The sequence below is a fragment of the Mesoplodon mirus genome (genome assembly GCF_964341445.2).
Source record: "Mesoplodon mirus genome assembly, chromosome: 5".
NCBI classification, from domain to species: domain Eukaryota; kingdom Metazoa; phylum Chordata; class Mammalia; order Artiodactyla; family Ziphiidae; genus Mesoplodon; species Mesoplodon mirus.
This window is the reverse complement of record NC_138980.1, coordinates 157,872,542-157,887,061: the sequence shown is the minus strand read 5'-3', so window position 1 is coordinate 157,887,061 and position 14,520 is coordinate 157,872,542. Positions and strand designations below refer to the sequence as shown.

Sequence of the window (14,520 nt, the reverse complement as noted above, 5' to 3'; positions counted from 1 at the left end):
GCCCAGTCCCACCCAGCAGGGGCCCTGTTCTCTGGAACAGCCAGGGTTCCTCATTCCTCCCGAGGAAGCACAAGACCCAAATGGACTGGCCACTGTTGGCAGAACTGACTCCTGCAGAAAACCCGGCTCTGAAAGCTGAGATTACGAAAGATGGGAGATCACTAGGGATCTGCTTTTGGGACAGTCAACTCCCAGGTTTATGGCTGGGGCCCCTCCTGACACCCTCCTCCCTTTCCCTGAGTCTGGACCACGCAGCACCTGTTGGTGCTGGGAACACCATAAATGGCTACTGAATGATTTCTGACAAAGCCCTGACTACAAAAATAGAGAAGTGGAGCCCAGAGAGGCTTTGTTTAGTCAGAAGAAAAGACACCCGAGTGTGGTACGACAGACCTTTATCAGGTGAGCCTTTAAAGTGAGATCTGCACAGCTAACACTGACATATGATCAACATCTATCATGTAATGGCACCGTGGAGTATTAGAAAGAACAGGTTCCATGTTCAAGTCCAAGCTCCTCCAGCTAAGCGACCCCAAATAAGCCACTTCGCATCTCAGTTTTATCATCCATAAAACTGATTTAAACAAGATAAATATGTGAAGAAATTTCAGTAAACTATAAAGGACCGAACAAAAAACCACAAAACTCATCATTATCAGCTATACTTTCAAAGGCTGGCAACACCCCAGGGGAAAACAGATACTCACCTCCATAAATCTGATCAACACAGTGGAGGGTAATGTCATTTTCTCCTATAACCTTATTCTTAAACTGCGTTTCCTAAAAAATTCAAAAGGAAACAACTGTGATTCCTTGCTATGCACTGTGACATTTACAGGTAGAGCAAATCACCATCCTCCACTTGCATATAAAGAAAAATGGGGAGTGGGTGGGGGAAATGGGTAAAGGTGGTCAAAAGGCACAAATTCAGTTACAAAACAAGTCCTGGAGATGTAATGTACAGCATGGTGACTAGAGTTAATACTGCATTGTACATTTGAAAGTTGCTAAGAGGGTAGATCTTAAAAGTTCTCATCACAAGAAAAAAATTGTTTAACTATGTGATGTGATGGATGTTAACTAAACATATTACGATGATCATTTCACAATACATACATACACCAAATTCATCACGTTGTACATCTTAAACTAGTACAACGTTAAATGTCAATTGTATCTCCGTAAAGCTAGAAAAAATAAATGAAAAGGTATACATCCTACACAAACAAACAGGGAAATGTAGTCACATCCCTAGGAAAGGGACGATGAAGGAGTGAAGTGTGTGAGAAATGCTGCGAACACTCGTTTTCAAACCCAGGCGGGACATGCCATTGCCGGCTGCTCCCAGGCCAACCCACCAGGCCGCAGGCACAACACCCTGAGAGATGCTGGCAGGTGGCGCACAGGTTCAGATTCCTCCACACAAATGAAGACGGGCGAGTGACAGAGCTACGAGAAGGCAGGAAGAAAACCCCGGGAGATTCAAGCTCTGTAAATGCTGCCTCTGTACAGGACTAGGAACCAGGCCGCCACAGGAACAGCTGCACAGAAGCCCACGCGGTCAGGTGGCGGGGCGCTGGCGTGGCCGGGCCAGCCGGTCCCATGACCACCAGCGCGCCCTGAGGGCTGCGGGTGTTCCCCCCTCACTCCACTGCTCACTCTTCCTAAGGCGGACAAGTCTTACAAGCACAGAGCCAACACAAAGTCAACCCAAACTCAGTGCTGCATTCAGCACCAGTTTCATAACTGAATTCAGTTCCTAAACTTGAGGAAGAGCTCAGTATAGAGAAAACATGGGGAACTAGTATATTTGGGGAGATGTGATTCCCATGAGTGATCGGTATTGTGCTGAAATACAGAAGAAAATTAAAAGCTGACGGTGTCAACCTACGAGGTCAAACGCAAGCCAGCGTGACGTGAGTCACTGGTGGGAAGCTGCAGAGTGGTCTTCCCACTGAAAGGGGATCCCAAAGGAGGGAGAGCAGACTCGTGGTGGGAAAGACTCTGGCCTTTGTGTTTACATGCGTTAGGGGCGAGTTATTGAGAAGCTGGGAGAAAAGACAGTGGGGCCCCCAATGCAGTGCTCCCACAAACTCAGCCAAGTGCAGCTCATACATACATCATTATCCAATGCAGATTCGTCATCGCCCAAGAAAGCAATCTTGAAGTCTGTGCAGACAAGCCTCCCATAGACTCCACGCTGACAGGAGTCTTCCTGGACACACTTCAGTACTGTGCTGGCTTCACAGAGCAGCTGTTCACCTGATCAAAACCAAAACAAGTCCTCCTGAGAGTCCTCAGGAACATGCAGAACGCAAACAGTACAAGCTTCCCGGCTCTATTCCTGTAAGACGAACACACACTACAACACAGCACATGGGAGCTGCAAAACCTAGGGGAGAAGATGAAGCAGGGTGGGGACCGTGGAGAAGTGAAATCACAATGACTCGGATACACTTGTACATGGGGCACTTCTCTATCTTCTCACTGTGAATGATGGACGTGTCCAAACAGGTAGAAATGATCTCGGCTACACTTACAAACACAGACCTTAGTGCTTTTATCACCTGGACCCAAGCAGAAGTTCTGGAGAAGCGGTACCCAAGTGAGCAAAGCCAGAAGGGCTGGCCAGTGAGCTCTGGCACGTAGCTCTGGAGCCCCCCTTCCTGTGAGGGTGGGCCATTCCTCACCCCGGAACTGCGGAAAGAGGGCGGGTGCCTCCCTGGCCCGGGGCCCTAAGGCAGCTTCCTCAGGCACACAGGGTGCAGCACGACTGCACTCATTCTGGCTCCACGGACAAGGATGGGAGGAAAAGGGAGGTCAGAGGTTTGTGGGAAAAAAACCTGTTTCCTCTCTTTCTTAGTTGAGAGTATTTCCTCTCAGTGTGTCACCTTTCCTGCTCTATCTGCAGACGCCCAGCAGCATGAGAGCTGTATTTCCTGGTGATAGAGAGTACTTCTCACTATAGTCAAAAAGATGAGGATTTAGGGATAGGCAGGAAGTGGAGAGGCTCGTGAGGGCTGGACGCCTGCGTAAGGGCAGGAAAAAAAGAAGGATACAGGGGAAATGAAAAACTAAGTGTAAAATTAAAAAAAAAAAAACTAAGTGTAAATACTTTGTGACAAGAAAGAAAAGGGAATTTTCTTCTCATCCAACAGGTAACCATCTTCTCCTTAGAATCTCCCTCTGGATATTTCCTTCAATGTCTTTAAATTTACCATTTGGCTCAAAACTCATTTATTCTAACTTTGAATATGAAAACAAAGAAGAATTTCAGACACTAAGACTATCAGGGGACACATATTATATTTCATCTTGTTTTTTTCTCTCTTCCAAGGGGTTAATTACAATGGAAATACAGGAAGATGGCTCGGTCACCAAGTCAGCCTCTACAGAGACCACTGGGCTTGAAGAAAACAGTGAAGTCAGGGCTTCATTAGGGTTTAAAATAGTCCCAGAAAAAGTGCTTCAGCTGAATCCAAGGTAGAAGACATGTGAGCAAGGCTTCCTGTGCTTCCAACTCCTGGTGTAAAACAACTTTAATGGTGAGCCTCTCCCAAGACCAGGCAAGCCATATGGGTCCATGGTCAGGCACTGGAGACCAGAAGGTGGCACACAGGGGCTAAAACGACATCCAGGAGAGGCTCTGCAAGCACGGCGACCTGCACCACACTTGTCAGCTTGTACGTTCAAAGTCTCAGGTCATGGGAGGCACGAGCTGGAAAAGATCACAGTCTAGTCTAGGAAACCTGGGCTGCACACCTAGAAGAGGCCGTCAGGAATCCAGGGGATGGGAGAATGTACATAACACTAAGCTAAAGACAAAAGTAAATTTCAGAATCTACAATATAACCCAAGAAGAGGAAATACAATAAGATATATGGATTGAGGTTTAGGCCATTATTATAGGGAAAAGCCTTTGAAACTTAAAAACATTTTTTAAAAAGTTAGAGATTCTGGTATGTTTACCAAATAAGGTGGATTAGTCAGAAACTTGTACATATTCATAACCTCTCAATAAAATGGAATAAAATTAAAAGAACCAGAATGAGGACTCAATTGTTTTTGGGAAATGTATCTAAAAATACTTATGAAAAAAGCTATTTGGGACTGGAAAAAAGAAAGTAGCAAAACAATCGAATGCACAACTCACTGGATAGCCCCATATATGGAGAGGCTACACCACCAAGAAGTTTGTTTCTGAATTCAGAAATGACTAAAACTTGACTTAAGCTATAGAGTCACTCTCCTCCATCAGAAAGAAAGAAAGAAAGAGAGAGAAAGAGAGAGAAAGAGAAAGAGAGAGAGAGGGAAAGAGAGAGAGAGAGAGAGAGAGAAAGAAAGAAAAAGAAAGAACGAAAGAAAGGAAGGAAGGAAGGAAGGAAGGAAGAAAGGAAGAGAGGGAGGGAGGGAGGGAGGGAGGGAGGAAGGAAGGAAGAAAAAGAAAAAGAAAAAGAAAGGAAGAAAGAAAGAAAGAAGGAAGGGAGGGAGGAAGAAATCCAACCAATCCAGGGTCCTTGGCGATGACCGAAGAGCAGAGCCCTGGCAGCCCCAGGGTTGGTTAAACCCCAGAAGGGGTTGGGTGTAGGGATCTGCAGGGGACCAGGATCTTCCTGACTGGAGACCAGAATACTGGATGGGGCCAAGTAAGGCACCCTGTAAAAAGACCTCATTTGCTTACAAAGGAGGTGAGAATTTCCCACGTTTATTTTCATCAGCTGTGGGGAAGGGGAAACAAAAATTCTTTGTAGCTGTTGGAATACTCAGTCCCAGGTAAGCAGTTACTGAACTAAAGACATTGATATTTTTGTCCAACTCATTACTGTCACACACTGTCTGGATGAAAACAAAGGAGTTTATATATAGTGCCACTAGGGATGACACAATTTATCACTGGCTTTGAATTGCACATGAGGTAAGATGCTAACATGACTGTTACCTGGCAACAAGTGAAGAGTTATTTCCTTCTCTGTTACTTCCTTTTCGTTTGTGTGAATTTCCTAAAAGAGAAGAGAAAAGGGTAATATTTTTCTTTATTTAAGGGCTCAAAATGAATAACATAAAGCCATACTTTCAGAATACACACTAAAACATCATATTCGCTAAGGAGCTTTTTGTTTATGTGACAAGCTAAGTTTTGTTTTGTTTTGTTTTTTAATTGAAGTATAATTGATTTACAGTGTTAAGTTTTTTTTTTAAGCATTTTTAACTAAAGGAAGTCAGAAAATTTCAACAAGTTGGTTCAATGTATTACACTAATTATTTAGAATTGACAACTATCAGTTGTCCCAAGTGGAGGGACAGGGATAGGCACTCCCCATATAAAGGAATAAATGTCACAGAGCAAAGAAAAGCAGCTCAAGCAGAGTCAGAAAGAGAATGGAAGACAGTCCACAGAATGATTCCTCTCTTTCTCCAGTGAGAATCAAGGATCGAAAACAAAAGAAGATTGTTGTGTGCCTTTGAGAGAAAATGAACCTGTGTAAAGGGCTTGAAGGTAAGAACAGGAAACTACTGGACTGGCCAAAAGGTTTGTTCGGTTTTTTCCAGAAGATGGTTCTAGTAGCACTTAGTTGTCTTTAACTTCATTTGAAACAATTCTGTTAGATTGTATGTGACAGCTGTCGTATCAGCGTGCATTTAAAAAGACTTATCAAAATTGGTGAATTTTTGTATAGCCAGTTTAATATTGAAGGTGGAATAAAAAAGCAAGATTTTCAGCATATTATGCTTTACTACTTCAACAAAGGTAAAAGCGCAACTGAAATGCAAAAAAAGATTTGTGCAGTGTATGGAGAAGGTGCTGTGACTGATCGAACGTGTCAAAAGTGGTTTGTGAAGTTTCATGCTGGAAATTTCTTGCTGGACGATGCTCCATGGTCAGGTAGACCAGTTGAAGTTGACAGCAATCAAATTAAGACATTAATTGAAAACAATCAACGTTATACCATGCAGGAGATAGCCAACATACTCAAAAACATACTCAACCCAAATCAAGCGTTGAAAATCATTTGCACCAGCTTGGTTATGTTAATCACTTTGATTGTTTGGGTTCCACGTAAGTTAAGCGGAAAAATACCTTCTTGACCGTATTTCTGCATGTGATTCTCTACTTAAATGTAATGAAAATGTTCTGTTTTTAAAACAAATTGTGACAGGCGATGAAAAGTGGATACTGTACAATAATGTGGAACAGAAGAGATCGTGGGGTAAGCAAAATGAAACACCACCAACCACACCAAAGACTGGCCTTCAACCAAAGAAGGTGATGTTGGGACTTCCCTGGTGGCGCAGTGGTTAAGAATCCCCCTGCCAATGCAGGGTACACGGGTTCGAGCCTTGGTCCGGGAAGATCCCACATGCCGCGGAGCAACTAAGCCCATGAGCCACAACTACTGAGCCTGTGCTCTATGAGCCCGCGCGCCTAGACCCTGTGGTCCACAACGAGAAGCCACTGCAGTGAGAAGCCCGCGCACCGCAACAAAGGGCAGCCCCCGCTCACTGCAACTAGAGAAAGCCCGCGCGCAGCAATGAAGACCCAATGCAGCCAATAATAATAATAATAATGATTTTAAAAAACAACAAAGAAGGTGATGTTGTGTATATGGTGGGACTGGAAGGGAGTCCTTTATTATGAGCTCCTTCTGGAAAACCAAACAATTAATTCCAACAAGTATTGCTCCCAGTTAGACCAACTGAAAGCAGCACTTGATGAAAAGCATCCAGAATTACTTAACAGAAAACACATCATCTTCCATCAGGATAACGCAAGACTGCATGTTTCTTTGATGACCAGGCAAAAACTGTTACAGTTTGGCTGGGAAGTTCTGATTCATCCGCCGTATTCACCAGACATTGCATCTTCGAATTTCCACTTATTTTGCTCTTTAGAAAATTCTCTTAGTGGAAAAAATTTCAATTCCCTGGAAGACTGTAAAAGGCAACTGGAACAGTTCTTTGCTCAAAAAGATAAAAGGTTTTGGGAAGATGGAATTATGAAGTTGCCTGAAAATGGCAGAAGGTAGTGGAACAAAGGGTGAATACGTTATTCAATAAAGTTCTTTGTGAAAATGAAAAATAAGTCTTTTATTTTTACTTAAAAACCAAAGGCACTTTTTAGCCAACCCAATATGAACGTATCAAGTCAATAGTGAGCCAACCACTCTGCAGCATACCAGGGCTCAGTAAAGGCGGCCGGGAACATATTTCCTCATTCTAAGTTACCTAAAACCATACGGCAGTGCAATGGGATGCAATCACTTCTAATAAGAAATAAAGGCCAGGTTCTGTGTCACTGTTTCTCAATAAAAATATCTTCAGGGCTTCCCTGGTGGCGCAGTGGTTGAGAGTCCGCCTGCCGATGCAGGGGACACGGGTTCATGCCCCGGTCCGGGAAGATCCCACATGCCGCGGAGCGGCTGGGCCTGTGAGCCATGGCCGCTGAGCCTGCACGTCCGGAGCCTGTGCTCCGCGACAGGAGAGGCCACAACAGTGAGAGGCCCGCATACCGCAAAAAAAAAAAAAAAAATCTTCAAATGCTTCTATGCTGGGTTCAGTGTTTATCAGATATTCAAAGATAATTAGCAATGCTTAATGAATTAGTGGACCAAAACAACAATCATAAATGGCTATTAACTTTAAGACTCAACAGCGGTTACATCTTTATATAGATTTTCATTACTTTCATAAACAAATTTATCCCCATACTAGAATATTCATGTTATACATTCTTCTGTCAGCACCTATAATATTACTTTTTAAGTACCCATGTGCATGCTTATCTCCCCCTCTAGAACAATGTTTCTCCAACTAGGGCTTGTATCTATTAGTGGGTTGTAAATCAATTTAGTGGGTCAAAATCAAATTTTTCCATAATAAGAATAAAAAATATCATACAGTAAAAAACTGGAAAAAGGATGACTGTTAACATAACAAAAAGAGAGGCATGTTGGGCCCCCTCTTCAACCTACCACACCATCTATGAAGAATTCTTGCCAAAATATCTGATCTCAATCTGCTTGAGCTGCTAGGTCAACCTACCAATGTATAGGTTGAATACCAGGACAGAGAAACATGTTAAATGACACCATGGGGATGCGACCAATCAAATCCTACAACACACAACCAGTTCTGTCAACAAATAAAAATGGAATACTTTTGGTTTGTTTTGGGTAGAAGTCTCTGGTTGGCATGAGTTTTCTGAATTTCTTGATTCAGACTGAAGCACGGCACTAGAAGAAACGGGTACGGCTGAGGCAGGGAGAGCCCAGCAGCCCGTCTTGAGGCTGAAGAACAAGAGCGAAGTCATGGTGTCTTCACAGAACCTGTTTGGTGTGTGGTCTGTTTTGGAGATGACTATGATTTCCATCCCAGGAGATGCCAATAAATCAAGCCTCTGGGAGGCAGCGTTCTCAAACCTGTGGAGCATCCGATCATCTGGGGAGCCTGTCACCTCTGCAGACACTCAGGCCCCAACACAAGCCTGAGGAATCAGAGTGCGGGGAATGCAGCTGAGCCTCAGGTTTTGTAGAAGCTCCCCAGATGATCCTGATGCATTGCTCTAGGTTACACAAGAGGGACTATTTTTGCATATGTACATGCTAGGAGTGTTTCGGTAACTTAGAAATTCTCATTGTGAGTTTTCATCATCTGTCATTGACAAAGAACTAAATTAAAGCACAAGTATTTTTGACAGGTTTATCATCTTTCTCTGAGGAAAGCAAAGCTATTCATTAAATTCAATCAGCTGTTAGAAAACTCTAGCAATCATCTTTAGTGCTTGGAACTGAAGCCAGCACGGAGAAGACTATGGTACTGTTACGTCCAAGGAAGTATCATCTTCCGATGATAAAGATGTTATACTACCCCAGGGCTTCCCTGGTGGCGCAGTGGTTGGGAGTTTGCCTGCCGATGCAGTGGACACGGGTTCGTGCCCCGGTCCGGGGGGATCCCACATGCCGCGGAGCGGCTGGGCCCGTGAGCCACGGCTGCTGAGCCTGCGCGTCCGGAGCCTGTGCTCCGCCACGGGAGAGGCCACAACAGTGAGAGGCCCACATACCGCAAAAAAAAAAAAAAAAAAAAAAAAGATGTTATACTACCCCAAACTACCTACATACATCAATTCTTGAAATGGTTAGTGATATACTTTGTTTACATTCCATAAACAAGACAATTAGGAGACATCTTTTAGAACTCTGTCCTACCCCAAACGCCCCTTCCCCAGACAACTGTCCCCTGTGCCCCACCTCCAGGAGAGAGTCACCTCCTCCCCATTACCTGCGTGGGCTAACAGACAGCAGTACCCGCAAACGGCTGATCATTTTATCTCCCCGTTAATTTGGCTGAAGGGCCAAGAGAAGCTAATCAAACTGGCTGCTTCAACTACAGACTTGCAGATTTGGCCACAAATATGGAGCCGTAGAGAAAGCTGTTCTGTAAAGAATGAGACACGTGAAGAAGATACGTGGAGATAAAAGCCCAACCCAGACACACAAGCAGTCACAGCCTGGACTCCATGGCTTTCCAGGCTCTAGCGAGGCCCAACCACGCCTCTGGCCCACAGTTCCATGAACCACACCTGTATCTTTATAAATGGATCCCCGCATCAGCAAAAACTAGCTACAGTGGTTCTGCTGATTGTCACCAACGGCATCAACTTAGACCAGCTGCACTAACAACTGAGAAACCACAGATGACGGAATCACGTCACGCAGCATGTCAACGTGCAATATATCGGGGGCCGCAGAATTAGGAATCAATGTCAGAGCCACCAATCTCACGAGTAAGACTGGCAGGGGAGAAGGGAAGCGGGAGCTGCACTGCCTGCTTCGTGAGCCTGAGGATTCGCGCCCAGGAAGGAGGCAGGGTCCCTGGTGGCTTTCCCTCACTAGAAATGGCAAAGGAAGACCCCCACAGACCTGCTCTCCATTCTAAAACACTGTCACAACATGGCATGTTCTCAAAGGGATGAAAATGAATCCATCAGAAGCATTTCCTGGGAGAAAAAAGGAAAGGACTGGAGACATTTTCCCCACTCACCCTCGTCTTTGTAAAATGCCCCAGAAGCTTAGTACACATTTTTCATTTTAAAAGTAGGGACTCCTTGGGCTTCCATGGTGGCGCAGTGGTTGAGAGTCCGCCTGACGATGCAGGGGACACAGGTTCGTGCCCCAGTCCGGGAAGATCCCACGTGCCGCGGAGCGGCTGGGCCCGTGAGCCATGGCCGCTGAGCCTGTGCATCCGGAGCCTGTGCTCCGCAACGGGAGAGGCCACAACGGTGAGAGGCCCGCGTACCGCAAAAAAAAAAAAAAAAAAAAAAAAGGTAGGGACTCCTCTTCTCTAGAATAATGTTAAATACGTTCTGATGTTGGCAACAAGTTCCTGACCAAAAACTGATCTGTGAAATGGGAAAACCCGCCACGCAGCTAAGTCATGGAGGAGTCACGTATCTTATGAAGCGTGTGGGAACTTCAACACTGGATAGGGTGACAGAAAAACCGCCAAGATTCCTAACAGTGCTCGACTTCCTGCTAAAGCTGCCGCTATTCATCAGACTTCCTTCAGCTGCAGAGAGGGAAAGGAGAGGTCAGAATAACGCAGTAAGATATACACCGCTGCTGACAAGCCAGCGTCCAAAAATAATCTAACCATCCAGTGCATGTGAGCCCCTGCCTCGAATGCCATGAAACAAATCGCAAGACTTTACTTATCCAAAACACAGATCGTGCAGCAACCTCATCTATTTGGAACACTGCTGAAAATCACAAAGTGAAGAAGACTGCTGAGCAGTAAAGACAGGTGTGTCCAAGTCTGCGCACAGCAATCAAAGCCCTCCCCAAGCTGTCAGTCCCAGCTTCCACTTCGACCAGACGCTTTTAACTACAATGATAAGAGCCGGCATTTATAAAGCTCTATGATGTGCCAGGTAAGTACACTTCATTAGTATCTCATTAATCCTCACCACAACTCTAGGACTGGCGTTATCTCCATTTTACAGGTGAAGAAACTTAGGCTTAAAGAGGTTCAAGAACTTCCCTTTTATAGGAAAATAAGTCACTAACCAAGGGTTCGGCCCAAGCCCCGACTAACTCCAGAGCCCACATTCCTCGCTGCTGTGTCCTAGTTCCAATAAACATGGTCTCCAGTTTCCTACCACAAAAGAAAAAAGTCATCACAGCCATTGCGTATAACAGAAAACCAGTCTCCTGTTACAAAACTGATTAGAACAAATTAGAAAAATTCCCTTAAGAAAACTGTACTCCACTGTACAAGGATTTGCGTCATACAGGACAAAAGTGTGTGAAAGCTAACATCAGCTACACTCCTGAGAATCTGCTGAGAGGTTGCAAAGCAGCCTGGTCGTTTCCATTCCACTGGTTCTCAAAAACTAGTTTCTTACCAAGTTCGCATTCAGAATGCACTCATCTCCAAAGTGTGATGGACCTAGGGCCCCTCAGCAAAGGCAGAAAAAGGGAAGGGCCCTGCCAGATGATCACTGACCTTGAAAAGAATGGAGCGGGGGTCTCTACAATGAAGCTCTCGTAGGCCAAGATGCTTATAAATGTTCACATCAACCCTTCACTGCTTACAAGGGCTCTGAGTCAAAAACCGAAGTTGTTATTCTCGGTTTAATTTTATCCAGCCAGAAGGGCAAATTCCAAGAGGCAACATAACATCCCTAAAGGTTCCAAAACACAGTTTCCTTCTATCACATCTGGCACCAAGTGCTAAAAAGACATAACACAAACATTTTATTTCCTCCAAGTTGCTCCACTGGTCTAAAATGGACACTTAATACTCTGTTTTCTCCGCTAAAATAGAAGATCTGAGGGGAGAAATTCATTTGCATCCACATATTAGGTGGGAATCCATGTGTATCTTAGAACAAAATTTACCTTTTTTTAAAGCAGAGACTTGTATTTTTAACACAGCCTAGTACTGACAATTTAAGTCTTGTCTTTCCCCTGGCTTCTCCAAACTTCTCTCTGTGCATGTACTGAAAATAAATAATACAGACTTGAGGCCACAGTCCAAACCCAGCTCTGGTACCTACAGACATGAACGTGGGCTTGCCATTTAACCTGAGCTTTGGTTTCCTCCTGTGTGAATGGAAACAATACCACCTCAGTATGAGCATATGAAGAGAAACGGGTGTAAACACTTGGCACACATATTCAGTAAATGGGAGTTGTTACAATTGTTGGACCCAGCAGAATCTATGCTTCTTGATTCCTTGCTTTTTTCACCTCCTTTCTTCTGAGGACTAAACAAAGAATTCCAACATACTACTTAAGAGTTACAATTATTCAAGATTCTGAGTAGAATAATTTCTGCTTCTCTCTCAGTCCTGTTTCCCACATGAAACTAAACTGACACCACTCAGGAGGCTTCTCAATTCTTTTTTTTTTTTTGTGGATCAGAAACTCCTGCAATTAGCAACATCCAGGTTGGTCCTAATTCCGTTAGACTTGGACTACACAGTACTATCTGAAGTCGTAGAAAAAGAAACTTTTCTGTTAATAGGATTTGTTTTCTACAATGACTTAGGTCCTGCCCTTTAGTGTCTTTTCTTCTGCAATAGAAAGTACTTTGAACCCACTATAAGACCAAAAGAGTAGGGCTTCCCTGGTGGCGCAGTGGTTGAGAGTCCGCCTGCCGATGCAGGGGACACGGGTTCGTGCCCTGGTCCGGGAGGATCCCACATGCCGCGGAGCGGCTGGGCCCGTGAGCCATGGCCGCTGAGCCTGCGCGTCCGGAGCCTGTGCTCCGCGATGGGAGAGGCCACAACGGTGAGAGGCCCGCGTACCGCAAAAAAAAAAATCTCTTCCTTACTGACATCACAGATTACTACATCGTGACTCAGGGGTCGCTTGCAGACTGCAGAAATCACAAGTGTCCATGCTATGAATGCCAAAGTGGCTACTTTCAAGGGCCAACCCTTACTGAGGCTGAGAGGTGAATAATGATGACACATTTCTAGAGCCTTTGTGGCAGGCATCGTCGAAAGGGCTTTATACTTATTAACTCAGTTAATTCTCACAGCAAGCCTTGGAGTAGGGCTCTTAGAGCCACTGTTACCTCCAACTCTGCAGACGAAGCAGATACCCGGCTAGAATGTGGTGGAAGCAGAAGTCAAACCTGGTAGCTGGCTCAGCCTGTGTTCTTACGTGATGCCACACTACCTCTTCTGTGGAATGAAGGAAAAAATGAAAACAGGACAGAAAGATCAGTGAATGTATCTGCTAGACCCACCTGAAACCAGGTCAAAGCAAGCATCAATAAAAGAGCCCAGGGAAAGCCTAAAATGGTTTTGGAGAGGCTGAAACGACAGAAGCAAAAAAAACAAACTACATCGACCCCCAGGAGTAATGGCCGCTACGTGGGAAAGAACTCGGGGGCTTCCTCAACATCAGCTGAGAGTTCACCTCCTATGGACTCACGCCACTGGGTCCTTCAAGGCCTTAGTCTCTGGGTGTCACCCCAACCAACCCTCGAGAGTTCAGCAGGAATCTTCGGTGTACCACACTCCAGGGAAGGCTCCAGCCGCAAGTAACACTGCTATGTACAGTCTGGGCTAGCCTGTGCTTCCCTTCAAGAGCATGTCATCCTGAGGGCCCCCCTTACACCTCCTTCTCCTGCACCCTCAGTACCCAGTCCTTCATCACCAAAGCCGACCAGTACCGCCCATTACATACGCCCACAGCCCATGCTCCTCTCTTACCTCCACAGCACCACCCTGGTCCAAGCTACCATCACCTCCCACCTGGACCGCTGCAACAGCTTTGCCCCTGCTCGACCTGCATCTGCCTCTTTCTTATCCGTTCTCACCCTAAAGCGGCAGTGATGCTTTCACAACACGGTCTGCTCTGGATTGCTGGTGGGAGGAGGGCAACAGCCTGATAAAGCCTGCAAGGAGGCCCTGCACAGCCTGGGCCCCACCTCCTTGTCCACCCTGCTCTCCCACCACCCTCCTCCTCAAGCTGCACGTTGGCCACACCGGCCTTCCTTCAGCCTCTCGTACCTGCCAAGCCGCTTCTTATCTTAAGTCCAAGTTCCTTCTGCTTGGAATGCGTCTCCTTTCCCTCTTTGCCCTGTGAATTTTAAGTATCCATTGGACCTCAGGACAAGGGTCATTTCCTCTGGGGAGCCCTCTCTGTTTCCACGTTCTTCCAGCCCCGTGTATCTCTCCCTCCTAGCACTTGTCATAATTGCAATTTCACATTTATTTATGTAATTATGTAAGTCTAACTCCCCACCAATCTATAAACTCTTTGAGGGCAGGTCCTCTGTCTGGTGTTTTGCTCGCCATATTGTCCCAGAATCCAATACAGGCCTTGCAAACAGTAAGTGCTCAGAAGATTTCGTTGAGGAATTTAATTAATAATGGCTTTAGGTAACGAGAGGTTTTTAAAAACACTCCAGCAGGGACCAGAGAAACATATGGGAGGGAGATTAAGAGACAATATCTAGGCTTGGGCTTTGACGTGGGTGGCATCACCAAATGCTCTCATCATACTGTAA

At 45.3% G+C, this 14,520-nt stretch overlaps 1 protein-coding gene across 2 annotated transcripts in view; it reads right to left on the bottom strand.

Moving 5' to 3' along the window:
- Positions 1 to 14,520, bottom strand: part of MTMR12 (myotubularin related protein 12) — a gene marked incomplete at its 5' end in the record, with an annotated part of 66,754 nt that overhangs the window by 35,070 nt on the left and 17,164 nt on the right. For both annotated transcript variants that reach the window (XM_082621442.1, XM_082621441.1), the window contains 3 exons: positions 708 to 780; positions 2,120 to 2,262; positions 4,940 to 5,000. In XM_082621442.1, coding sequence (XP_082477568.1) covers positions 708 to 780; positions 2,120 to 2,262; positions 4,940 to 5,000 — 277 coding nt within the window. The remainder of the gene's footprint in view (positions 1 to 707; positions 781 to 2,119; positions 2,263 to 4,939; positions 5,001 to 14,520) is intronic.